At 36.0% G+C, this 27009-nt stretch overlaps 1 protein-coding gene across 39 annotated transcripts in view; it reads right to left on the reverse strand.

Annotated features, from left to right (window-relative positions):
- Positions 1-27009, reverse strand: part of NRCAM (neuronal cell adhesion molecule) — a 161377-nt gene that overhangs the window by 42337 nt on the left and 92031 nt on the right. For 20 of the 39 annotated variants that reach the window (XM_042792069.1, XM_042792067.1, XM_042792066.1 and 17 more), the window contains 14 exons: positions 26019-26036; positions 23876-23981; positions 20790-20986; positions 19755-19877; positions 19206-19376; positions 18710-18766; positions 16510-16621; positions 14354-14538; positions 12776-12907; positions 2077-2220; positions 1618-1729; positions 1122-1288; positions 891-1038; positions 216-340 (listed from right to left, as the gene is read on the reverse strand). In XM_042792069.1, coding sequence (XP_042648003.1) covers positions 216-340; positions 891-1038; positions 1122-1288; positions 1618-1729; positions 2077-2220; positions 12776-12907; positions 14354-14538; positions 16510-16621; positions 18710-18766; positions 19206-19376; positions 19755-19877; positions 20790-20986; positions 23876-23981; positions 26019-26036 — 1797 coding nt within the window. The remainder of the gene's footprint in view (positions 1-215; positions 341-890; positions 1039-1121; positions 1289-1617; positions 1730-2076; positions 2221-12775; positions 12908-14353; positions 14539-16509; positions 16622-18709; positions 18767-19205; positions 19377-19754; positions 19878-20789; positions 20987-23875; positions 23982-26018; positions 26037-27009) is intronic. The other 19 variants (XM_042792064.1, XM_042792068.1, XM_042792063.1 and 16 more) reach the window with 3 other exon arrangements.

Below are 27009 nucleotides of genomic sequence, written 5' to 3' on the forward strand. Positions count from 1 at the left end.
GACCCTTCTGTAATTAGCTGATTCCAAGGCAAACTTTAGGATAAAACTACACTTTTTTAAAAATTAAACACATTTACAAATAGGTGACATTTCCTTTGTCCTGTCCTAAAAAGCATAACTACGTTTGTGCTTTTCATTTTAAATCTAATGCCGTTTACATACTTAACAGTAATTAAACACAGTTCTGCTATCATAAAGTTTGAGAGTATTCTTACCAACAACAGTAAGCACAGCACTTGCTGAAACACTGTCCAGAGTAGTATTAACTATGCAAGTGTATGTTCCATCATCTTTATCAGTTACATTCATAATGGTCAAGTTGTCTTTACCAACTAGAAACCTGCAAATACAATACATTCAGCCACTGATTTTTCAATAACTGGTACTGTTATAAAAAACTTGCATGAGACATTACCAAATCCCATATACTTGTGTATTCCAGCAAATACCTAGACAGCAATGTAAGCTGTGGGACTCTGTCAGCCTTTTCTACACTGTTCTTGACCATCTTCCCACTGCAACTGTCTATCCTAATGCATTTTTATTTCCAAATATACTCAAACAACTTTTAATTATCTGTGATCTAGAGCAAAATAGTCTTCCATAATATGTTTGGTTTCTTATGCCAAATATATTCTCCTTACAACTGATACACATGGTCTGTGTGTACAATTACAAATTTTTACATCTCATTTTATTTTAAATTCTATCTTAATATTTTCACCATAATATGTAAGTCCTTTAGTCACCAAATATGGGTTAGTAATGATATTTATCAATCGTCTTTGGAAAATGTCAATAGGTCAATACATTCCTTTCAAAGATCAGGAAAAGAAGCAGACAAAAGAAACTAGAAAGTTATATAGAAAGGAAAATTATTTTGTCTGTACCTTTCATCATCTGGCAGTTCATCATTGTCCTTCAACCATATAACTGTTGGTAATAAGGTAGAATCATGTTTTATTATACACTCAAATGACACTTGGCCATATCTCTGAATCACTTTGTATTCTGGTTGTTTAATTATCATTGTTGGATCTGAAATTTAAAATTACTATTAGATATTTAGAAAGTCTGAAATTCTATACCAACCTGTGATGAAAGAATGATTAATTTCTTACCTTTAACTTCCAATTGCACCTCATTTTGTACCTTTCCTAATTCATTTCTTGCTACACATGTGTATGTACCAGTACTATCCTTTTGAGCCACCGGAATTTCCAAGGTTCCATTATCATGGAAAACGTATTCATTTCCACGCAAGATGCTACCTTTCACTCCCTTAAACCTTTATACAAAAAGTAACATCATTATCCAACATCATAGTTAAATTCTGTCGTATTTTATTATCAGCAAATGCAAACTTGGGACTGCCACATTAGAAAATACAGACAATCACATAATGAAATTTGAACATTACTCTCTAGGGATAACTTAACTGTTGCTACTTCAAGTATATGTAATACTGCATTAGTGTGTTGTAATCAACATATATTTTAAAATACGCTATTTTTGAATTGTAAATAGAGTAAAAATAGTTTTAAAGCTTTAAATGTTTGTTTCTATAGATATAACTGGCACTTTTTACATAACTTAAGCACAACAACTACAGCTTACCATTCAATTTCAGGCTTAGGTGAACCAAAATAAGCGCAGTCTAGCAATGCAGGGCTATCTGCGATGACTTGATACAGTTTATTGGCAGGAGTTAGAACTCTTGGTGGTTCAGCTGAAAAGACAAAGATACCTGGATATAGATACAAAGATGCAAAAGCAAAATACCAAGACATTGAGAATGGCCTGAAGAACTGTATGTTAACATCCTTCTCTGAAGTGTTTTCTGGTCTCAGTCTAGAACTTTTGAGTTCTACTGCTAGTAGCCTGAGGAAACATTAAGGTAGGAGAATAATCTTGTGAAAAACAAATGCTTCTTCCCTGTTTACAAGTAATAGGGATAGGCATCAAAGGCAATGAATTCAACTGGAAAACTTAAATCAGAACATACTTCAATCTGTTTAGTAGCAGGAGACAACTGAATACTCAAGAAAACCAAGAAATATAAAATCTGTTACTTACCCAGAACATTCACAAATGCATTTGCTAGCAAGTATCCATATTCATTAGAAGCATTGCACTGATAGACAGCACTTGACCTTTCTTGTACACGTGAGAAAATAATGGTATCACCGTCTACCCTTCTGCTAGAATCTTCTGGGGCAACTGTTGGTGTAAGGAAAAAAAAATAATTGCTTTTCCATCTAACTGCTGTTGGATGATATGTTTCATACTTCTGAAAAGAAAAAACATTTTGAAAGACCAATATTCCCCTTCTATTTTCATGGGTGATTGTTCACTGGTTAAGATGTAAATTTCAATACAATTAAGGAAGTTCTTCCACTTCTACAAATATTTAATGCAGGATGGTAGAGTTCCCATTTTTGGAGGGTTTTTTTTTGCTTGTTTTTCAAAGAAGTGAAGCTGAGATCAAAATTTGAATGCAATACAGAGGAAAAATACTGATATGACAATATTCAGGCAAATACAGACAATAGAAAAATAAAGAAATGTTTCTGATTGTCAAAAGAAAATGCTGTTATAATGACACAGTCCTCTGTGACTTAAAAGTTTCAGCTTTTCAAATCGATTGCTATACCATAAATAATTATCCAAATATAAAAAAAGTCTTATTCAGTTGAAAACTATCTCAGAGTAAAGCATAAGCAATTCTTTCACACAAAATCAAGAAAGTCTTCACAAGAGCAGTGACAGTAATTCAGTAGGTGGCACTCTTTCCCTTATCTAAGAATTACACAGTGCCATTTCCTCAACTGTTCTGTAGTAGCCTGAGCTGTCAAACAGCTCATGCATCCTAGAAGAATCGAGAATATAACTGAAAATAAAATTCTAAGATATTACCAAAGAATAACAGCTGTCAGTTCTTATAAAACTGGATGGAATTAGAGAGGTACAATGGAGAAAAAACTTAGCTTGTAACACTGCACTGCATAAAAATGCACAAACTATAGTTTAATACTTTAAGAAAATACTAAATGAAAAGATATCAATGTGTTATTAATATTGAAACGTAACGATACAATTATTTATATACTAATATGAAAAATAAATGCATATATGCATAAATAAATGCATCACAGTTTGGTTGCATCATCAAAATTGACACTCTCATATTTTATTTGAGCTTGAGAAAATGAGTACATTTGTGGAAGACTTTCATATAAAATAATTTCTCATTTCTCTGGATTCATAGAAAAGATCAACTAACTAAACCAATGTCAATTTTCTGTAAGTGACAAAACCTTCTGATTCAGACAATACCTCAGTATTTATCTGTAAAGAAAATGGAGTAATTTCTCCTACATTTTGTCAAATCTACTGAAGTACCTATTGCTGAATTCTCTAAGAGAGTAGAAACCAGATGGAGGGGATCACAGTTCTTTGCTCCTGCTTAAGGGTGTTTCCGTCTTTGGTGAACTCTAAGGCCACTTTGCATGTAAAGTAACTACATCAATTTCCAAACATATACCTCAAGAACAGTTTTCAACTCTGTTTTTAACTCTTATCTTCCATCACTCTGAGTTCAAATCACAAATTCAAAAATTTTAGAAAGGAAGAAAAAAGTACAACTGGAATTTTAAATGCTTATTCTCTGGTCTTCTGGATTGCTGGCACTTATTTTTCTCCTCTTTTGCTTTACTTCCTATTGTGTTCCATGTTCCACATTGCTTGCTAGTCTATGTAAATGTCATTTTCATTAAAAGATTCATGGGCTGAAAATAGATGAGCAGGTGAGTAGCCCAGCAGGCAGGCCAGTCAGCTCTGAGAAGTGGTCTGTTTCTGCATACAAATCACTATTAAATGGAAAATATGCACAACCACCCTCCCAGGAGGCAGGAGATCTGCTCATGGCAGTTCTAATCATGACTGCTTCCTGCCCTGGGCTCTGGGCTTCCCTCAACTCATGCTCTCTGAATCCTGCAGCATTTTCTGCACATAGATAGTTCTTTAATGGGGGCACAGATTCCCCTCCTCACACCCATTCCCATCCATAATACCCTACAGGCTGATAGTAGGGCTCCTTCAGAGAGATGGAAACCATTAGTTCAATCCTCTATGACTGAAGAAGGAACTGGATCTTAAAAAGAATGATCTAACCATTAAATTATCATATAAAGAGAAAGACTGCATCTTCCCTTCCCACGGCTGTGTTTAAGGAAAAAAAAGAGATACCCTTCTTCAGTTATTTGAAGGAAAGGACGTAGGTGTCTGTTCTCAGAAAAGGTCTTCAAGCTGTAGGTCCCAAGAGGAAGAAAAAAACAAAGTGAGGAAAGTGTCAGGTTAGTCGGTGCTTCCTTTTGACTGGTCTAGCCACCTGATTGCTGAAGGGCACCAATTTTAGAAAGCTCCCTGTTGAGACTGGCACCTATTCAACAGTCTGTCTTCTGACGTGCCTCATCCTCCCACGCAACACCAACAGAACCCACACGCCTTTGCCCATGTACTACACTGTGTTTTGCAGAGCCAGGCCCTAAAAGTTAGATGCTGTATCATCTACCTGCTTTAATGATCTTAAGCGCACACTGCTGCACTCACACACACAGAATCAGTGAGGCTGGAAGGGACCTCTGGAGGTCATTTGGTCTAACCCCCTGCTCAAGCAGGGCCATGTAGAGCCAGTGGTCCAGGACGCTGTCCAGACGGGGGAAGGATTACTTCCCTCGACCTGCTGGCAATATATCTGTCTAATGTAGGCCAGAATAACATTAGCCTCTTTGCCACAGGGGCATATTGCTGGCTCCACCAGGATGCCCAAGTCCTTTTCTGCTAAGCTACTCTTCAGCTGGGTGGCCCTGGCATGTAATGGTGCATGGGGTTGTTCCTCCCCAGGTGCAGGACTTTGCACTTCTCCTTGCTGAACTTCATGAGGTTTTTGTCAGCCCCTTTCTCCAGCCTGTCGAGGACCCTCTGGATGATAAGAAGACCCTCTGGTGTACCATCCATTTCTCCCAGTTTTGTGCCATCAGCAAACTTGCTGCAGCTACACTCTGCCTCACCATCCAGATCATTAATGAAGATTTTGAACAGGACTGGATCCACTATTGATCCCTGGGGTACACCACTAGCCACTGGCCTCCAACTAGACATTGCACTGCTGATCACCACCATCTGTGCCTGGCTGTTCACTCTCAGTCCACCCTGCTGTCTGCTCATCCAGTCCGTGTACACATGAACACCTTGTCTATGAGGATCTTACTGGTCAAAAAGCCTTACTGAAGTCCAGGTAGACAATATTCACTGCTCTTCCCTTGTCTACCAGGCCAGTCTTTTCATCGTAGAAGTTTCTCAAGTTGGTCAAACATGAATTCCCATTGTTGAAGCCATTCTAATTACTCCTGAAGGTCCCTGATTCCTGAAGGTCAGTCTTGCTAGTAAAAACTGAGGCAAATGTGGCACACAGTAGTTCAGCCCTCCCTATGTCCTTTTCTTCTTTTTCTGGGGAAAGAGAGCGATGGCAGAGCCACTCAAGCACTGCTTGTCTGCCTTCACAAGGATTCTGGACACATTACAGAACAGCTACAGAAAAAAGAGAAAATGCTTTTGACACATTTGACAAATCTGAATTTGGCACTGATAGGCAAAACAGCAAATAATTACATACAATCTGGATAATGAATGCTGAGGATTTGCTATAGGAGTTCTGATGCTGTAACAGACAGCTGAGCATGTGCCCTGTAACAGCCAACTTACTCCCAATAGCATCAAGTTTCAGCTGATGAATGTGCTTATGTCATTTCTGGACAAAGACCTGATTCCCCAGTTTCACCCAATTTTTTCTATCACTTTGTATCCTAAGACAGCTTCTTGACTATAGCCATGTACAGCATATTCCTGTAGAGAGAAGGTATTGCCTCCATCAGATACTTTTCTCATAGTTAGTCATCAGCACCCTGAATATCTTCTGTTCATCAGCACGCACGGTTCCATCCGTTTAATGAATTTCAGACAGCCCAAGCAATTACTTCTGTTAGTATTTTTAAATAACCACTATGGCACCATTATTACTATTTTTCCTGGAAAAAAAAGACAGAATGAAATGTGTTCTCTGAACAGAAGCAGTTAAAACACACTATTATGCCTAAAACTGGAAGGAAAAAAATCCAGATTTTATTGAGATGTTTTACCCTTTTCTGTTGAACTATTTCACTTTCCTGATCAATTTTAATTTCCGGTCAATGTGCATTTATGCAAATTCATGAAGCAAAACACAATGAAGAACAGAACAGCTGTCAACTGATGATGAAGTATAAAATGTAATGCTAGCAGTCCAAATAAATGATACAAACTTTACCCTGATCTGGAAGAAAGATATGTATTTTGGACAGAAAATTATTAAGACATTAAATTGGCCTACCAACTTTAAATTCTTTAGCTCAGTTCTTTAAGCTCTGTATAAAAGTGGGGAAAAAAAATTACATTGCTTGGAATCATGGGGTTTTTGAACTTAAGCATAAAAAAAATTTTTTATTGGGAGGGTGGTCAGACCCTGAAACAGGATGCCCAAGGAGGTGATGGAGTCTCTGTCCTTGGAGATAATCAAAGTCTTTCTGGACACAGTCCTGACCAACCAGACACAGGTTAACACGTAAGCAGGCAGGTTGGATGAGATGTTCCGTTCACCCCCAACTATGCTGTGATACTGTGGTTTTAAAATAACCACCGTTTTGGAACTAGTTCACTGGGTTTTGAAAAGAATTCACTGGAAAGGAAGTATATACTTTTGATTGTGATTCTGTAATTTGTTATTGTGTGAAAAAGCTAATAATGTGAAAATCACAATTTCTAAAATCAGAGTTCCTTATATTGTTACCACATTCTGAAATACAGCAAAGTGAGTATGAGATCCAGATGACATCAGAAGCTCTCAGCTCAGCTAACTTAGACTCCAGGTCCCAGAGGGCACTGAACTAGGGTGTTTTTTGTTGTCTGAGAAGTATGCTATAACCTAAGGTAGTATATATTTTTTTCCAGAAGTATGTTGTGGGTTACAATCATAGTTTGTAGGATATGTGATTACTAACTATAGTGAAAATGCTGATGTCATCCTCAGATGTTGTACTAGAGATTCTTTCTGGCTGAAAACAAGCTGGAAAAGAAAGCGACAAAATTACTTGACTGCTTCTCCGTGTATCATGAAAACACATACAACTTTGGCATGTGTAAAAGCTAATCTTACCTAAATTTGTAAAATGTCACAAAAAAACACAGTGAAAGCAGAAAATAGTTTCTCTTTAGAAAAGAGCAGAAATATTCATTACTGTCTTTAGATGCCTGCAAATTCTTTAGCAAATCAAAGTTATGAATCGAAAGTAATCAGTCCTGCTATGCATTCACAGTGACTATATATGAATGTTGAAAAATTAATGTAATAACATAAAGTTTGTTGTTTAATTGTATGTAGTGCTTAGTCACTCATCTCTGTAATAGAGCTGAGCTATCATTTTGCATCAATAGGAGAATATTAGTTTCTCAGAGAAGCTGAGACAATTATTTGATTTATATTTTGTGATGGATTCACTTCTGTTTGAACTAACTGAACTTTGGTCCAGGCACATGCCTAGCAAGTAGGCCTAATCAAAGTTCATCCTATTGTGTGAGGCTATCAGTGAGGACTCAGCACCAAACCCAGAAAAACGGTTTGGCTAGAGACTGGGCTGATAAGCCACAGAAGCTGCATTAACACGGCAGGAAATCTGACTACAAATCAACCTCTTTACACTGTAAATATCTACAGCCATTAAGGCCACCTGAGCTCTCCCTCTATAGCAGCTGGCTATCTGGTGGTGATCCCCCCTTGAGTAGGGACGCCTCTCAAGGCTACCCCTCAAGGCTGAGAGATCCCTTACCTGACAGCAGACATCAATGGGTTGGTAAGTGACATTTTTTTGCATGCATGCAACATTTAAGACACTTATAGTAAACTTACATGATAATCTTTGTATCCCTACTGACTCTAAGTGTAGTATTGACCACCAATCCATCTGTACTTACTAAATGCTTTACATACCTAAGTTTACTCACTAGAACTCAATAAACTAACTACTATATCAGCTCTGTCTGAGTGATCTCTGACTCTTCTCCTGCGACAGATTTTTATACTAAACATTTGTTGTTGCATTCTACTATTACTAAATTCTGTCTTTAAGTTTATGAAGAAATACTATTGAATGTAAATGTGAGCATGAGATCAATACTGACCCTTAAGCCATGATTTTCAACAACTCTAACCTCAGAGATAGTTTGAAAACCCTGTTATTGTGGAAATACATGAAGAAAGCCAAGACAGAAGGTTAGGTGCTTTTTTTCTGATACGAATGTAGAAACATATGGTCCTTGTATAGTGATGCTCATGTACGCTTTTCAAGTTCTGACAGGATCAGAGGATCATTTGTATTATAGTAACTAGAAGTATCCTATCATTTTTCATGACCTACATATTATTCCAAAACCTCATATTTATAAGTAATTTATGAATATAGTAACCATTTTCAAAACTAGAAAAGTCTTTCTGTGGTTAAAACTAACTACAATTGAATGACTGAAATGGGATTTTTTAAGAATTATTTGTATAATTTTGGACACCTATTTTCAGATAGATTAGCTACGACAACAGGAGAACGTGACAGAACCAGGACTTAACATTTTCAACCAACCAGCCAAGAAAACTGGGAGGAACATATAGTGTGTAGTCATTGAGGTGGCTTGATAAGAAGATATGTCCCTTATGGAGGGTCCTCCTGGTTTTCTGTAGATTAGAAACCATGTGGTCTATGAATGAGCAGCCAGTTAACGTTCCTCTGGATGTAGCTGACTTTACTCATAATATCTGAATGCCCAGATCAAGGGTTATTATGAAAGAAAGACCCATTCTCTCACATCTCTGACCATATTGCCTAAATACTTTATTATGTATTTAGAGAATGTTACATGACTAGAATCCTCTTTTGTTCTTTTTTGAGGGGACAGGGCTGGAAGCTGTGCTTTCAGAGTTGAACACAAAACTGCTGGTGAAATAGGAAGGGTGGGCAGTACAGTGCATCAGACACTTGAAAACCTGTAGGGTCAAACCAAGACTGAACCGAAGCAAGAAACCCAAGGAAATTTAAGCAATCCAGTTTTGCCTTACTCTATCCCTTGCAGTGAATTGACAAAGACTTAATTCTGGAAGAGATGGTACACGGAGGAAGATGCCCTTTTCCTCTTCTTACCAATCTCACTTGCTCCTCAGCAAAATATTTTCCTGTGATGACTGAAATCCTTGTTTCCGAGTTTCTCATTCTGGTAGCACTATTACCTCCACAGGGTTATTACTTGCACTAGCCACAACTGTCCTTTGGCTATTTTGTGCAGAATAAAAAAACCTGATTATTAAAGGTTTTCATATCTGCTGCAGTTCCTAGGCCAGACGCACAGTTCCAACACAATGACAGCACAAGCAGTGGATAAATGGCTGCTCTCTCCTCGCCTCTCAGAGACTGAACTCCTCGGGGCATCAGAGTCCAGCAGATTTCTCCTCATCCTCCCATGGCTGCAGCAAACAGCTTCTGTGTGTACTCACAGGGAACACGATGGATGACGAATCTCTGAGCCAGGGATTACCAAGGCCTTTCATGAAGGAAATCTAAGGGCTAATGTTTCTCCCTTAAATTCAGTGTGATTACTAATGGAGACTAACTAAAACCTAAGATTCAATGTGAAATGTGATATAAACAAGTGAAGAACATGTTGAAAGAAGATAAACAGTGCCTTTCAGTGCACTACTTTGTATAAATCAAAGTGTGTGTATTTAATATTTAATAGCTCATCATGAACTATAAACCACTGAACCAACAAATTAGTCTTTTGTGCAGTATTTGCAATGCCTTTCTGAAGTCCAATTATGAAAGTGCTTCCCCTTCTCAATTAATCTGGGTTGTTACTTTCTTAAAAGTTGAGACACTTTATGCATGGTTTCCCTTCTGTAAAACCATGCTGAATATCTAAGCAGTAAAACACAACGGATTATGCAGCGGTATAAATAATGCAGATCTTGAGTGTTAATTGAGGCACAAGGCAAGGCAGAGTCATGGCCTGAACTTTCAATTGCTACTTGCCAAAGTAATTCTAATTGACCTCAGCGGGACTGTGCACGTGAGTTCAAATTACTCCTGTGAGTAAACATTAGGAGGTTAGGTCCTTATCACTCCAGCATGTCTGAAGCAGCTTTCTTTTCAGACATGCTGGAGTTTTTCTTTTAAGTTTTATTGTTGAAGAAAATTAATTAAAATATTTCAAAGAATCCTAAAATCTTCCCTTAAAAATCTCTTTTTACTCTGATTAATACAATCTGGAACAAAATTTACACCATTTTTTTTTTCATAGGTACTTAAGACACACTTCATTTATCTTAATTCTTCTTTTCCCTATTGATACTTAAGCCTCACCCTCTGACTGAGATATGGACGAATGGTTCTTTCTTCATCATTCCCCCCTCCTTGTCTGACTCTATTATGAAAAAACAAAACTGGAAGAATTAAGCATCTCCCAGTTGTGCTTTCCAATAGAAAATTAAAGTATTGCAAACAGATTACTGGGCCACAGGAGGCACATTGTGGGATATATGATGACAGCAGGGCTTTGAAATTCAAATGTAGCTCTTTTTCTTTGAAATCCTGCCATGGGTGTAGCTCTCTCAGCACTGCCCTGAAGCTGAAACAGCTGCTTTAGTTTCCTTTTACAGTGATTTACTAATCATTCAGTTGGAAGAAGAGGGGCTCAGTTCTGTAATTTAGTAGCAAGTGAACAAAACAGCACACTGTACTTGGTAGTTTCCAGACCAGCTTTTGATAACTCAGAATAATACAAAATCACAAGTATCTTAAGAACTGCACTTTCTGTGATCTTGATGCTTCTTTCTTTAGAGGCCCTGATAGACTTAATGTACTGGAGCATCCAACTAACTTGTACTTAAATATTTAAGGTGGATAAAATTTCAGCTTTTCTCAGCAGTGAAAGTGACTTTTAACATAAGCCTGAGGTACCCAGTTATTTATTTCCTCTGGTTTTTTGTTTTTTTTTTTTTCCCTACTGAGGTTGGAGTGGGTAATTTAATTAGTCTCTTAATTTTTACTGAGTTTCCTTCATTAAGACTCTGTACTGATTCCTCAATGTCATCCAGCAAATATATGCTGTACTTTTATTTGGGAAATTCGGTGTCACTCTGTAGCTGCTTCTGAAAACTCTGTTTCTTAATGTTTTGCTGCTACCCTGCAAGAATGCAGAACACATCACTGCTTTTCTGGAAAATGTACTTGTCTGTCATTTGAACAGCATGTCCTACAGCTTTGACAACGAAGCAGTGTGAGGCAAAGGTGAATCTCATAGACAGTTGAAAAAGATTTTACTAGTCAGTAGGCCTGAAAAGAGAAGCTAAACTAGCAGAATAGCAGGATAAAAATCTCAAAGCAAACAAAAAAACATTAATGGTAACCATATAGAAAACAGTAAGGAAGATGAGACCACCGAAAACCCAGAAAAGAAAGAGCAGGACAGGTACCAAACTTTGATTACAAAGCATGCATTATGATATAATTATGTACAACATATACAATATAAAATTTCATTGATATACTCCTATTTTCCTAATACCACTGTTTGATGAGGTCATTAGTCAGCTTATACATAACCTATTTAACCAATGGAAACTTCTCATTTTATATCTCAGGCTAGAGATCTCAATTTATATTTATTTAGGATCCCTGAAACAGGTTCTTTGCTAAATACTTCTGTTTCAATATATACCTTTACTTTTTGCCCCAAAGTTGCATAATTTTCCCTCCAGTTCAGTTTAATCTCTCATATCCCAAATATTTTGAATATATCTAATCAGAGTTCTCATTCACCTGTTGCTATTTCCTAGATTCTCACTGCATTCTCCTCCACGTCCCAAACTCCATGTCGTTTACTTCATTAACAGACTTAAACATTTCCTGAAACTCACAATGTCATACTTTCAATGGGTCAGCACAGACTAATATTTTAGAGCACATTATCTCTTACGAGTTAACAGAGTAGGTTGTAGGTTTTTATAATTTCATTTTGTGAAAGAGGAAGGATAAAGGTAGAAGAACCAAGTGTGATTTTATGGTACAGGCTACACTGAGTGAAAACTCAACTGACAAAACACTGCAGTGTCCTCCAGCAAGTTCTTCCCAAACAAAGTTGTGCTATATATAACAGCTATCTTGTGCCTGCCCTGCAAAAGTGCTCTGTACATCCACAGATGTGAAGACTTGACTTTCTATGTCATCTTTATGACTCCTAGACAAAATTTGTGTTGCAGTGGGGCAGCAAAGGAGAGATCTAGCAACACGACTGCCACGCAACACAATGGTAAACATTACACCCCGGCAATATCCCTGTAAAAAGGGCATGGTGCAGCCTTGTTACTATGGACTCATCTTCACAAGGATACTACCAGCAGAACACCAGACAGAATAACCAGTAGTAGTGTCACAGGTTTTTCAAGCACATTAGAGGCACATATTGTTGTTCCACTTCAATGAACCACAGCATTTTTATCACCTTATTTATAATTTAGTATTACTTGTCAGGAAAAAAACTACTCAAATACACACTCTTCACTTATATTTCAAAAAAACACCCTGATGTTCTTCATGTTCTCTTACTCAATCTCCCATACCGTAATAAAGAATCTTACTTGCTATGGGAACGCCATTTGCAAACCAGCTTATATTAGGCTTTGGGTTGCCGTTAGCTCTGCAGATCAATGTCCCATCTTCTCCAGGAGACAAGACCAAGTTTCTGGGTGCTGTTATCCAGTACGGGGCAGCTGGGGTTAAGAAAAGAAACACAGCAATTGTTTTCCAAAGTTATGTACAGAAAATCATAAGGCACAGTCATGGTAATCAGAAACTAATTCAAACAAGGTATGTATAGATATAGACTTACACTGTTAATTTTTTTTTTTTAATATATAGATGCATATATGTGGTACTCAATGATTAACTGGTAGATTATACTTTGGCTAAACTCAGCTATTGGCTACCTGCTGCATATAAGATTGGAGATAAGCAACAAGAGGTTCTTTATTTCATTTAGGGTTGTCTGCTTTGAATCTAATTTGCCTTTCCTAAAGAAAGCAAAATTTATCTGAGCATGGCATCTGCAGAGACTAGTGGTCTTTTGATTAATTTCAGAAATATCACAATAGCTAGGTTGTTAGAAATGAATTTAGGTTTGATTACATAAAAAGATTAAATTTCAAGGGTGAAATTTAGAAATGGCAAAATCTTCAGTCTCGCTGAATTCACTGGGTGACTGCAGTGGGGCAAGATGTTTACCTGAGACAGCTGAAAACAGAGAGATCAAAATGGATGGAACACTGTCCTTACCGAAAGATATTCATCTATGTCTCCATCTCTTTTATAACAAATAACCACAAATAGCATATGTTATCACATCGTGCAATTAAATTTCGTATTTTGGATTGATGGACAGATGCAAACAGAAGATTAAACTTCTGCTCTTTAAAATGAGGTTGACTGTTATTATAAGATGATGGTGGTCTACAACAAAATAAGTGACTATTTAGCATGCAAAGTAAGGAGCACAGCTGATTATTTCAATGACTAATTAGCTGTCATTCCATTTTTCTTTTTGTTTCATGGTATTCAAAACCTATTTACAATTCTTATTTGGACAAATATACTGTAAGTGTTTTTAGAACTATTAAGACATCATCTAGGGTAAAAAACATGAAGAAGATAGAAAACCAGAAAAATCATTTAAGAGAGAAAAAAGAATATAAGAATATAAGACCATAAGACAATAGTAAAATAGAGAAGCAAAGAGAAGGAATCTGGGCTATACGAATGGAGAGCAGAAAAGATGGAGAAAATAAGAAAGAGATATAGAGAGATGGGGAGGAAGATACAAAACCAAGGGAAAGAAGCAGTTTAATGACAGATAATCAAAGGATCTAAAATAAACGTAGCACTGGTACAAGCTAAGAAATTATTTTACTACTGTTACAGTACAATCTCAATTTAGCCTGATGCTTTACAAAATAACATTAAAAAAAGAAAAAGAGATTAGGAGACAGTGAAGTCCTTCCAGAAGTAGAATTCAGTCAGTGGCTGAATCTAAAGATTACTTCCTCAGAGGTTTTTTTACTATTATCATTGATCCTTTCAGCTATATTTTATCCTAGGAATCTTACTTCAGTCTTGCATTCTGGACAGTGACAATATTACATTAAGTATTATTTTAGTATTACCTTTCACAGTTACTGAAATGACGTGATGAGCAGAACCTAATATATTTCTTGCTATACATTTGTAGTTCCCAGAGTCAGCTTCAGAAACATCTATAATCTTCAGAGTTTTCTTAAAGTTTTCAAAAAATGTTCTGTTGGCTGGCAGCTCCCCACCCTCTTTAATCCAGCGGATTACTGGTGTGGGTCTAGAGAAGCAAAAGCACAGATTGAATTAAGGGACTGGAGAAAAGGAAGATGAGAGTTCAATACATTATTTTTTTGAACATATATTTTACAAATAATTATTTTAAGAGCCTTTATCCAGATTCTGGGGCATGTCCAGCAAATGTGCAAAATCTGCCAGCATTTGTTTCTAGGAAATGACAAGTCTCACTAACACTGTCAGTGGCCATCTGTTCATAGGCTTAATAATTATAGAACGCATTTGTCTGCTGATTAATCTAAAACCCCTGATGGTTAATAAATGAATACAAGTGTATTTCAAATCTTATTGCCCTTTTAAATTGATGCTCATGGTGCTTTAAAAGTTAGCTTCTATATAATAAGTTTATAATTGTCCTTCATGTGAGTAATATCCTAATGCTTCACAAATGTTATACATTTAAAACAGCAGAGCTGTAAGGAAACAGAAATATTTCCTGTGAGAAATCAAGAAAAAACCATCAGTGCTGAGTCAAGTATAGCTACTTGTCACTGCACCATGTCTAAATCTTGGCTGTGCTCCATGTTGTCCACTGAAGTTGCAAATTGTTCAAACACATGAAGATATACTTTTAAAATTACAAGAAATTACAAGGTGTTGCTTACTGAGTAGAATGTCCTCTCTCAAATAGTAATGACTCAAGGAAAATATTCGCTTAGCAGTCTAATATCAGATATTTTATAACAGAGACACCTAACCAAATTGACTTTTAATTATGGTATCAGTAATTAGGAATAGTTGTTTTAAATCAAATCTGAAGCTGGTCCTTTGTGGACAACTATGTAAGCTTCCCTCATTGAATTATTTAAAAACCAAAAAAAATAGATGATGGCTAAAGACACAAAGCCATATAATGTAAAGTAGCCATCTTTTCCCCTGTTTTTATCCAGCCATTTTACTGGAGTTTGGATCACTGAATATTTTTATTGCGTGGTTGTCAAAAAGCACGTATCTATATTGCAGATGAAGATTACGTGAGCTGATGCTACTCCCACTCGTAGGCGTGGTTTTGCTATTGGTGCTGATGGAAACACCTGAGCAGACCATAGCTGAGACAGAAACACTGCACTGATGCTTGTATCAAGCTGTGTCAAGCTGTGCATGAACTCCATGTTACGGAGCTTATGCAAGTGAACACACGTGCATGATGCTGTGCTGCACCCCTTGCAATTATTTGCTTTCCTCATGGCTGCCTCACAGCACTCTGCATTATATGCTTTTGTGCATTGTAAACATGTTTACAGTTCCTGAAATAGGTACTAAAGATTTTCCGCTTCTGCACTAACCAATCTATTCTCGGATTTCTTCCTGAGAATGAAACTGATTTAAGATCAAACTAATTCATTAAGCTAAATTGCTCTTTAGTCATTTTCTACTTGCACAATAACCAGCAGAAGCAAACTTGCATTACATCGAAGAAACAAGTACCAATTAAACTCAATTACAATGAGAAATTGGATGTAAGGAGCTGAAGGTATGTTCTAACTCCCACCTAGCTGATCTACTAAGTAATTATTAGCATATGTAAGCAGCTTTTTCAGATTACACCAGTAGATTCTTATCTATTTTTATATAATTTGAGAGCCTAATGATTGTAAATTTAGGACAAAACCAGAGATTGATTCCTGAGTGCAATTCTGCAGATGTGTGTCCCAGTTTACCCCATGGCATTTCTTGTTTGTGTCCTTCAAAAAAAAATGGTACAACCTGATTTCCTATGCGTAGGACTTGGGCACATGAGAAGGCAGAGACCATATCCTTGTTCCCACTCAGTTTTAAAATCTGCTGATGACCAAGTAAATGATAGACTTCCTTAAAAGAGCTCTTTCCATTTTACATTTCTGTTTCCCTGAAATACTTAAGCTTATACAGTAGTAACATTTTAAGCATCTCTGAAATGTTTCCCTCTGCTCCTGTACTTTTATTTAGAAAAACTGTCTGAAGAGTAACTCACAATCCTGCTGCAATGCACTCCAAAAAAAGTACATTTCCTCTGAGTTCCACTTTGGTACTTGTGCTACCTGTTGGTGTTAGAAGAATTGGCTGTCTCTCTGTAACTGGCTTCGCTGGAACAAGAAAAAAGAAAATAATTCATTTCTGAATTTTCTTTTAATATTGACCAAATGCATACATGCTTTCTCACATTTTGGACAGAGACTTTGCTCCACATTAGCCATCTAATTAAAAATCAATGTGTTACACAACTACACAGCTCAACAAAGTAGGTTTTTGACAGACATATCATATCTCAACCTGTTAAATGCTATCATTTTGAACACATACATGAAAAATATTATTAAAGCTGGGAGCAACTGATACATAGTTTTTACACAGGCAACTATGCAGCCTGATGGATGGATGGTGAGTCTTAATCCTAAGTACCCCCTACTTACTTCAGAACTATTAAGAAGGGTAAGAGGTCACTGATGTGAGTAACAGTGCAAGACTGAAAGTTACCAAAAATTTCTGGGCTTCCATCAAAACACAAATAAAGCAAAGTTGTTGTATTCAGAATTATAAACCAAGGGGATATAAGATACACTCCACTTTGCAATACGCTTTGCTCAATATTTTCTAGATGATGTGAGAAGTCTTTTCAGAAGTTAAGCCTTGCATTCTCTTCTTACTATATATTTAACTTTAATTCAAGCTGTTCCCCAGTCTGGTAATAAAGAACTATTGATTAACCCACAAGAAATAACCGCAGTAAACAGACAGCTATAAATATAAGACCCATTTCTGACATTATACTGTGTTGGCTTTTGAAGTATTATGGAATTTTATGTGCCTTCATGGAAGTCAGAATAAGAGTGCTTTCTGTAATGTTCTTTTATAGCAATTTTAAAATATAGGAATAAATTGCTCTAAAGTGCAGTAGTAGTCTGAATTACTATGGTAAATTACTGTATTTTTTAAAAATGTGAGCAGAAACATAATGAACTTTTTTTAATTAGGGTACAGGATTTATGGATAGATTAACATAAATAAAACACTTAATTTAAATACAGTATGTGCTATGAATTCCTTAAAAACTAGTACACTAACAACTTAAAGTTGAGAGAAAATGGCAGTCTAGAGTCAAGAAGGCAGCTGACAGTCACATGGAATAATTAACCTACCCTGTTTTGGCACTGCTAAGGACTGCTGACTCATTTTGCAAGACTATGAAAATCCAGAAGAATTACCTCTGTTATTTCTGAGTTGTGAACCAACCAAATGGTGTTTTCCTCACTAACTGTAGCTAATATATCATTCTCTGTTCAGGTACATATTTCTTGTTTGTTCCTGAATGACATTTTTATGCAGAGAATTAAAATATTCTGTGCCCGTTTTATTTTAGATTGCCATAAATTATGGTTTAACATGTACAAACCCTCATTCAACAAGGAAAAAGACCAAAATAGAATAAATAGAATGTATTTTCTATCTCACACAATATCAAGCGGAGAATCTAGAACCTCAAGTGTTACAGTATCAGTGTTGCTCCAAAGTCAGCCTTGCTAAACACACATACACCCGTTTGGGAGGATTTAATTCACAATATACAAAACACCTTTCAACACAGATTAACGTAAAGATCAGCTTAAACACCACACAAGCAAAACTCATCTTTCCGCTATAAAGTTATTTATACATATAGTATTAAGCTGTTTAGATTTTAATTAATTCCAGTTTTACACTCATGAGATATGTTAAAAATTAATGGTACATTCAATAAGCTATTAAATGTGAACTGCATCTGTTAAATGCTTAACTGTTGTTATTTATTATGCAGCATGTGATACTGAATAGTCCTAGTGATAATAAACATATCAAACTACTAGGTAAATTGGAAGAAAAATATAAAAAAGCAACACAGTATAGAAGGCATCAAATAGACAATTTTTAAAATCTGCCCCAGTGTGAAAGGACTCATTTATTGTAGAGTTTATACTTTTTATGAGCCATAAATTACCAAAACATTGAAACATTAAATATATGAAAGGATCACACTGTGCAGTCCCTTTCTAAAGTATGTATTATCACCAGCACTAATAGATACCTTTATTAGAAACTGAAAAGGGAGCAAAAGGTTAAGTAGCCATGGAGGTGAAGTTAGTTAACTAAATGCTACTGTGAAACAGGGAGTATCAGTGGGGACCAGTATAACTCACCACCATAAATATCAGTGTCACTCAAATTAGCAGCTATAGTGTCATTCAATGAATCCACTGAAATAAACAGAATATCATGAAGAATGCATACAAGAGGGATAAATCAAAGTACCGGGAATCAAAAGATGATGATATGGCCACAGCGAGTTAATCAAATGATTGATTAATTTGTTTCAATAGTTACAATAATAACTTGATATTCTTGGACATGAAAACCACCTGAAAACTATTATGTTTTTCACTGTATTTTTTCAATTTTCAAATTTTACAAAATATTTTTTCAAAAGACAAACCCTTACAAAGGGAAAAAATTACAGCTTTTATAATTAATTATATGTCAGGAAAAACTGCATTTTAAGTTTATACAGTATGTAATTTCTTAAACAGAGTTAAAATGACAAAGTTCCCTAGTGTAACACTACTTAACTTTGACAAATACCTTGAGAATTCTGGATAAATACTACATAAGTATGTAAATAGGTAATGTAATACCTACTTGAAAAAACTTTTACAGAAATGGGTTGTTTCTGCTGTATAGTTTGTGTATGATTAAATCTTGCATAGCAGATATAGTCCTCCCGGCTATCTTCTGGTTGTACATTAGAAAAATATAGGTCTCCATTTAGACCTTGGGAAACTCTTTCACTTTGAGGCAATCTTTGGAAAGCTAAGGGAAAACAAGAACACATTTATCTCAATTATAATACAAACTCCATTATTACCATCTGTAGACTCCACATTTGCTCAATTTCACTGTTTGTGGGTTTCTAAATATATAGATCTTTCTAAGTTTCTTCTCGAGCTCCCTTGTCTTCCCATTCTTCCCCAGTGGGTTAATCTAAAACCTACATTAAGATCTTCAGCTTCTTCTGGCTTCGTGGTTTTGGGCTGCATGACTGTTTGTTTCTTCATTTCTACAGAAATGGAAATTATTTGAATTTTAACTTAGAGGGAAACTCCACAATCTGTGGTCTTGGTAAGCAATGATCAAGTATGTAGAAAAACTGTGAAAAGTAAACTAACTCTGCATAAAAACCAAACTCACCATTATCCATCCAAAATATTATAGGTGGTGGTAAGCCAACAGGAGGTCTGCAGTGTAGTACTAGTGAATCACCTTCTCGAACCTGATTTGGTTCTAGTTTTTCTTTTGTCCACAAAGGAGATCCTATAGAAAATAATTTTAACACACATACAAACTGTGGATTGACAAAAATTCCAGAATTTAAGCGAGAAATGCACATAATATTCCAGAAAAACAGAACTACATGCATCAGGTTGTTAAGTCTTTTTAAGTTTACTAAGGATTTACTTTTTGTTCTTTTTTATGTTTTCTTGGGAGAGAAGTAGGTTTTCATGAAAACATACTGTTCAGCAATGATTTGCTGAAAGTATAATCAACTGATTCAAATGATTCCAGCTACTCACTTAAGGTTCTATAACAGTATCTTGAAAAATATTTAACTATGGTAATGCAAAAAAAAAAAAAAAAAAAAGTGATGCACTAGATTAGAAAAAAACGTAGACCTTTCTGAAACAGTATCACACACACAGTTTTATTAAAACATGTGAAAACATCGCTTTTAAGTTGAGAAGCTTGAAAAACTAATCTGAGATAAAAATCACACAAAAAGCTGTAGAAACAGTTTACCATTAATCAAATTTTTTTAGTTTTATCTTCTCTTTGGTCCCAATCTGTTCCATATTAAAGCTATTATAAAAACTATGGAATACATGCATCAGAAAGAGAATAAAAATTGTCCTCATCAGTGATGCGCACTAAAAAATTAAACATTTTATTCTAATTGTAGCATCATCTAGGTAACTAATTTTTAAACATGATAGGTCATCCAGATGAACCAAAAAAATCAGGAAAGCATTTTTGTTATTAAATTATCTAAGGAATATTGGAAAGAACATGCAATACATTATTAAATCTGAATATCTGAAACTACGCAATACCTTCACTTTCATGATTAAATTTTTAAGACAGGAAAAAAAAAAAAAAAGCAAAACATTAATAAGAAAATATCCAAACCAAAGTGTTTCACATTTTATGAATATTAAGAACTTCACTTACTAGATGGCCTTATAACGATATTGTTGGAAATGGCTGCTCCTCGTTCATTCCTTGCTGTACACTGGTATACTCCTTCATATGCTTCTGCCTTCCCACCATTCATAATATTTATGACAAGGGTCCCTGAATTTGGTTTCATGGTTACCTGTGCATCTTTATCTATATCAAAGTGAGTTCCATTGCGTGTCCAGGAGAAACTAAAATAATAAAAACAAAAATAAAAGTTTTTTCTTCAGTTGCCTTTTGTAGATTTTGTGGAGAGAAAGAAGAAAAAAGTAATTTTCAATAATACATGATATTTTTTCTTTGGCAGATAAGTAAGACTTGTGCCCAAACTAAATTAACTAATAAAGTAATAGAGCTCTTTTTAGTATAAGAAATCTAGCAATCCTTTAAGATAAAAGGCTTGGCTGAACTTCTTAACAGGAGCCATTTCAAGTCTGTATTTTTTTTTTTTTTTAAATTACATTAAAAGATTCTGAAGTTAATCAGAAATGGAAAAGAACTGATTTTCTTTCTAACACAGATGATACAGTAACATCTGCAAGAACTGATATTGCTAAAGCCGCATTAGCATTTCCATTATAAAACCTATTGTTGAAAGGGTTTATAAACCTGCCTTTGAAAACTTGCTCTGGGCTGAAACACGTCATCTCAGGTCCCTGCAGGAGATCATTTCTTTTAATTGGTTTGGCCATTTTAAAGTTATGCAAGTGAATTAAAGACTGTGTGGTGAGTTTGATTTTTTTTCGCTACTCATAACACAACCAACCATGGTTCTTTAAATGAAATGTTGCAGTTTGATAGCCCATAATTAATCTAGTAAATTTATGCAGATGCTACTCAAAGCAAGAGATGTTTTGAAAAGTAGTTACTAAAAATGAAGACTATTAGAACTCATTAAAAAAATGTAAAAAAGCAGAGATTCACCGTCTGTGACTCATACTACTGTAAACACCGATTTCTTACTTATGCGTTGTTAATGGTCAAAAGTACAGTTGGAAAGAGCTAGACCAGCACCTGTGAAGTGCTGAGAGCTCACAGGTTCAAATGCTGTGAACAACAGTTCTCATAATTGTTACTTTTCAGCTTCATAATCTTAAACACTATATATGCTTACTGGTTAGAAAGCTTCCTAAAAGCATCAAATTACATGGCACTGGCGAAGCTCCAATTCTAAGTACCTCGCATTGTGTGCTGACCTCCTGCAGCAGGAGGGCAGGACTGGAGATGCTCTTTGCACTCGGGGGTGGGGGACTGCAGAAAAACTGGGCCTGACCAGCAGCACTGCCCCACAGCGCAGTGCTTGTGGGGGGACTAGTGTGCGGAGCGAACCGACAGTGAACCTGCTTCTTACAGCCTTGCAGGTGAAGCTGCAGAGCGTGGGGATTCTGTAATCCTCTGCTACCAATAACACTGAAAGATACAGGGAACTGTAATGTAGCTTCAAATGAGAAGTGGTAGATGGGGTACAAAACTCTGAATTTGAGATACATGAAAGTCAGAATCTTTGCTGCTCAAGCCATAGGTAGCGACACATCCATAAACCGTTATGTCAATAAAAGGTTACCCTGTTTTAACAAACAATCCATACACCGGCCTGAGAAAGTTCATCATCAACTTCAGAGCTCTGAAGCAACTCAAGTTCCAATATGCATTTGCAGGTCATCAAGACTGATGGACCAGACTAACTAATGAAACAAATTATTTGGATGTCATTTCTTTAAAAATAAGCAAAACTAAGCATAAGCTTATAAAACTCATTGGAAAATTCTGCACTTAAATACTGTTACTTCCTCTGTAGCAGCGGAACAAAGTGAGACACAGGTTTGATGGGGAAGATGAGGCTGTACAGCAGAAAGTCCTGGCACATGACTCAGATATGTCAGTCTCACAGATAGTGCTCTTGTTTTCTCAGGTAAATCCAACCCAAAAAAAGACATTCAAGAGAATCTTCCGCAGAAGCAGTATAGTTGTCCCAAAGCGCAGAGTAATCATCTGATCCTCCAGGTCTACACCCAGACTCTTGAGGCATTGTGCCCGTTAAAGTAAAATGCTGGTAAACGCAGCAGCTTTATGGCACCCCTACCATTAACTGAACACTAGAAAGGGTGACAGTGTCACAGATAACCTCCCCATCTTCTCCATTCTGCTGCACAGCATGATAGTGACCATGATTCCAAGAAAACCAGAAGGAACAATGTAGAAGAAACCCTGGTTATTCAGAAGAAGTACATTTAATGAGGTCTGTGTGTCTGAGTGAACAATTACAGACTGATCTTGCTAGTAAATTGTAGCATAACACTACTGAGAGCAGAGATGCACATTTCTCTTCATAGTCTCTGATATCAGAAGCAGTTGCTAGCAATGCCAGAATGCATCATGGCTACTGCTGTTTCCAGTGCAAGTACTCAGTATCTTGAAACAAGTAGTTTTCAAATATTTCAAGATACTGAAACAAAGCCTTAAAATGGAAGATGATCAGGAATCTGATCTACTGACAGGGTTACCATTTTTTCCAAAATCAAAACTTAAGGCTATTAAAATAGACTTGGTAAATCAAAGCTACTGATCGTTAAAGTTGATACACATTACATAACTTCCAACAAAATGCTCATGTATTTCAATATGAGCCTTGGGAAATGGAATGATTTACAAAACAATAAATTTGTATTTATTAGTGTTACTCTGAATTTATTCAACACCCATTCTCCTTACACACTATGCCTAAATCTGTAATGTGATCCAGTTCACGGTACAGCATGCCTCTTAGTGCTTTCCATGGACATTTACCCATCTGCTTTTGTAATAATCAAGTATTACTTTATTGTTAGAGCTTTGAGGAGAAAAAAAATACTACAGTTGTCTGATGACTAGAGAAAAGTTTAAATGTCAAGTATGAGAAGAGTCAAATTTATGCCACTATCTGGTAGCTCTTTAAATTCCAAAGGTAGGAGTACACGCATGTTTCAGGGTGTGCAAGCACATACACATGCACATACTTGTTAGTTAACAAACATTACATTATTTTATCCTAATTTTCCTATGCTGTCAGGCCAACAAAAGCAAAACAAAATGCTACTAACCTAGGAGGTGGCTTTCCTTTTGCTTCACACTGTATTACAATATTCTCTCGAGGGTCAACGATGTAATCTTTTGGAGACTGCTGAGTTATCGTAGGAGGTTGTGACACTTCATTATGGAATTTAAGAAACAGAGAGGAATTTAACAATATTTTCAAAGTATCAGTGAGACAGTTTTGTAAGCAGAGAAAGCAGAATTGTAATTAGCAACCAAATCATCAACAGAAGACTGGGATTAAAAGTACCCTTTGTATTAGGAGACTGAAGCCCTCTACTCTTGTAATTCAGTGTAGCTATATTAACTTCCAACTGAGCTATGCTGATTTACAGTGGATGAATTTCTTGGCTAAAAAGTTTAATGAATATCATTTCTGTATGTCAGATTTCAACAGATTTTCACAAAAGCAAAGGAAACCTGAATTCTAAATCCAACATACCCTGAATGAAGAGTTGTAAGACACATACCCACACAAAATGCTTTTTACCACACGGAAGAAAAAGAAACACATTGCTTTGCATTTCTAAACATCTTATGTATTTCCAAATTCTCTATAAGTGCAAACTTTTCACACATTTATTGTGCTCAACATACTGAATTAATCTACAAAGCAAGCTTTTTAGGAGCTACTTTTCAGGAGTAAAAAATGTGCTATAAATAAAACACTGTAAAAAATGACAAAAATAGTAACTAGTTTTCAAATAGAGTAAACATGCAGGAAAAGTCTAGTATTGTTTCTCCTTAAAAAAAAAACAACAAAAATATAGTCAATCTTATGAATTGACCCAGGAGAAACAAACATTTAACATTTATGATTTATCAAGTACTCTAGAATGAGTATCACAGAACAGCATTTAGTCACCTGACCAAGTAGTTGATGCCTACCTATTTAAAGTAATTTATAATGTTACCATCATTTATGCCCATTTTTGCATTAAAAAAATCCTGTTCATGATATTAAGAGTGAGAACAGTGTCTTCCTCAACATTATTCATCTGTTTATACTTTAGTGTCAGCTAAAGGAACCAGCTTAATAACATGCCCATGAACATCCTTGTCTAAATGTTGAAAATTGTCTGTCCACCAATACACTTTGCTAGTACTTTGGGGTAATTTATAGCCACCTTAGAAAAATATTTAAATCATTAGAGTTAGCTGTGTTGCCATGCCTCACACTAGTCAGTTAAAATTGTAGAACTGAAATTTTTATTTTAAGTCTCCCCTACCATTATATATTAAGTACTCTATTGCACAGAAAGGGATAGCTGTCTGTAAAGCCTTACCAACAAGAAATAGCCAGGGAAAAAAAAAAAAAATCAGATTATGTAATCATAATGAAATACAGCAGCTAAGCAGAAGAGGACAGGCCATGCAGAGGTGATTTTTGCTCCTCTTCCTCACTGCAGAGAGGGGAGTGCTTAAAAGAGGAAGGCAAGGCGACATTTTTACATGATGATGACTTTTTGTGTATTTCTTTAGAGAGGCACTTTGAAGACAGTACTTTTCCCTCTCAGAGGCAGTTCTTGGGCGTCAGTACATGTCAGATGCTTGCTTGGAAAAAGCAAGCACACTCTGAAAAGGCACATGACATGAACACTGCCCAACATGCAGGATATTCCATCTGATGCACACCACAGACTTGAAGTCTTCGCTCCTGTGCTATGCACTGTACTTGAAACTTATTAAATTAACCATGACACTAGAGCTGTGTTAGGAGATCCCATAAAAGATGAGGTCTACTTTAAATAGCTGAATCCACTGTTTTTTAAGGATATAAAAGTATCTCCAACTTGGACATGTAAAATAGTATATAAGTACATATATTCCAATTAATTTATTTTTTATCAAATATATTTACTCCTGAAAGTAGTAATAAAACACTGCTCATGCTGATATTAAGACTTTAATGTTCAGATAGCAAACAATCAAAAATCACACAATTAATTTGTTCAAAATATCAGAACACTGATATATATATATACAGTAGCATTTTTTGAACACTACATGCACAAAGTATCTAGCTACAGCAAACCAATTTATCAACAAAATGTCAGAATCACACATTTTTGGACTGCAAATTCAATTTGCAACACAATCAGTATTAATTTTCAGCAGCACACAGCCTAGTTTTTGTGGACAGGAACTTACATTCTTCTAGAAGTTTTGCTTTTATTCCCCCATCAGAATCAGCAGTTGAATGGACAAATGGAGATTAAAGAGAAACATTTGTTAGTTAAAGGAAAATTAGCATTTTTTGAGAGGGAAGATAAGTATCTCTGACAAGTACATTGGTCACCATTAAAATGAAAACATTTATCACTGTAACCCATGCATCAACGCCTGAATTTCCAGCCACGTTTTTCATTCTGTCAGATATTATTACATTTATCTCAAAGTTCATGGCATGAGAAACTTTTCTGAAGTGTTGACTTTTTAAGAGCAACTGTGTTATGTGATTTTGGCCTTGCAAGGACACAAAACACTGATACTGAGGAGACAACAAATCAGAATTAATGGAGTGCAGTACCCTCATGCTGCAGTCAAAATCGATCCACCCATATGGTCATATGGAAGAACAAAGAGAATGCTTCAGGCTAGAATTGCTCTTACAAAGACAAAAGCATCTAATTCTACTCAACAGACATGCAATCCCTTTTGGTTTGAAATATGACTAAACAAAAAAAAAAATCATCTTAGTTGTCACGTCTTTATTGCTTACTTCAAATATTTTGCATACATGCCTCCTTATCAATAATGTTTTAGAGCAAGTCAAATTGCTTTTGACCAGTTACATTGTCAGTCATCCCTTACCTACTCTGAGACACTGATGAGCATAGGAACTGTGAACCTGGATGAAACCTCAAGGTTCAACTAACCAAGTATGTTCTCCCCACCAGGTCTCTCTGGTGGATAGGTAGGGAAGACCCACAGAAAATGTCCTTTCCTGGTGGTGCTCTCCCAGAGCCCATTCTAACCATTATTTATGAAAGCAGTAACAGCATTATAGATGTAATTTTGGGTTTTGGATTAAAATTCAAGTATGTGATCTTATCAGACCTAACAAAGTTATTAAAAATTATGTAGTAGGGATCAAGTTAATTGAGAGTTAATGTGATAAATCTAAAAGAGCTAGTCATTT

The sequence above is a fragment of the Tyto alba genome, unplaced genomic scaffold (genome assembly GCF_018691265.1).
Source record: "Tyto alba isolate M040663 unplaced genomic scaffold, T.alba_DEE_v4.0 Super-Scaffold_2, whole genome shotgun sequence".
NCBI classification, from domain to species: Eukaryota; Metazoa; Chordata; class Aves; order Strigiformes; family Tytonidae; genus Tyto; species Tyto alba.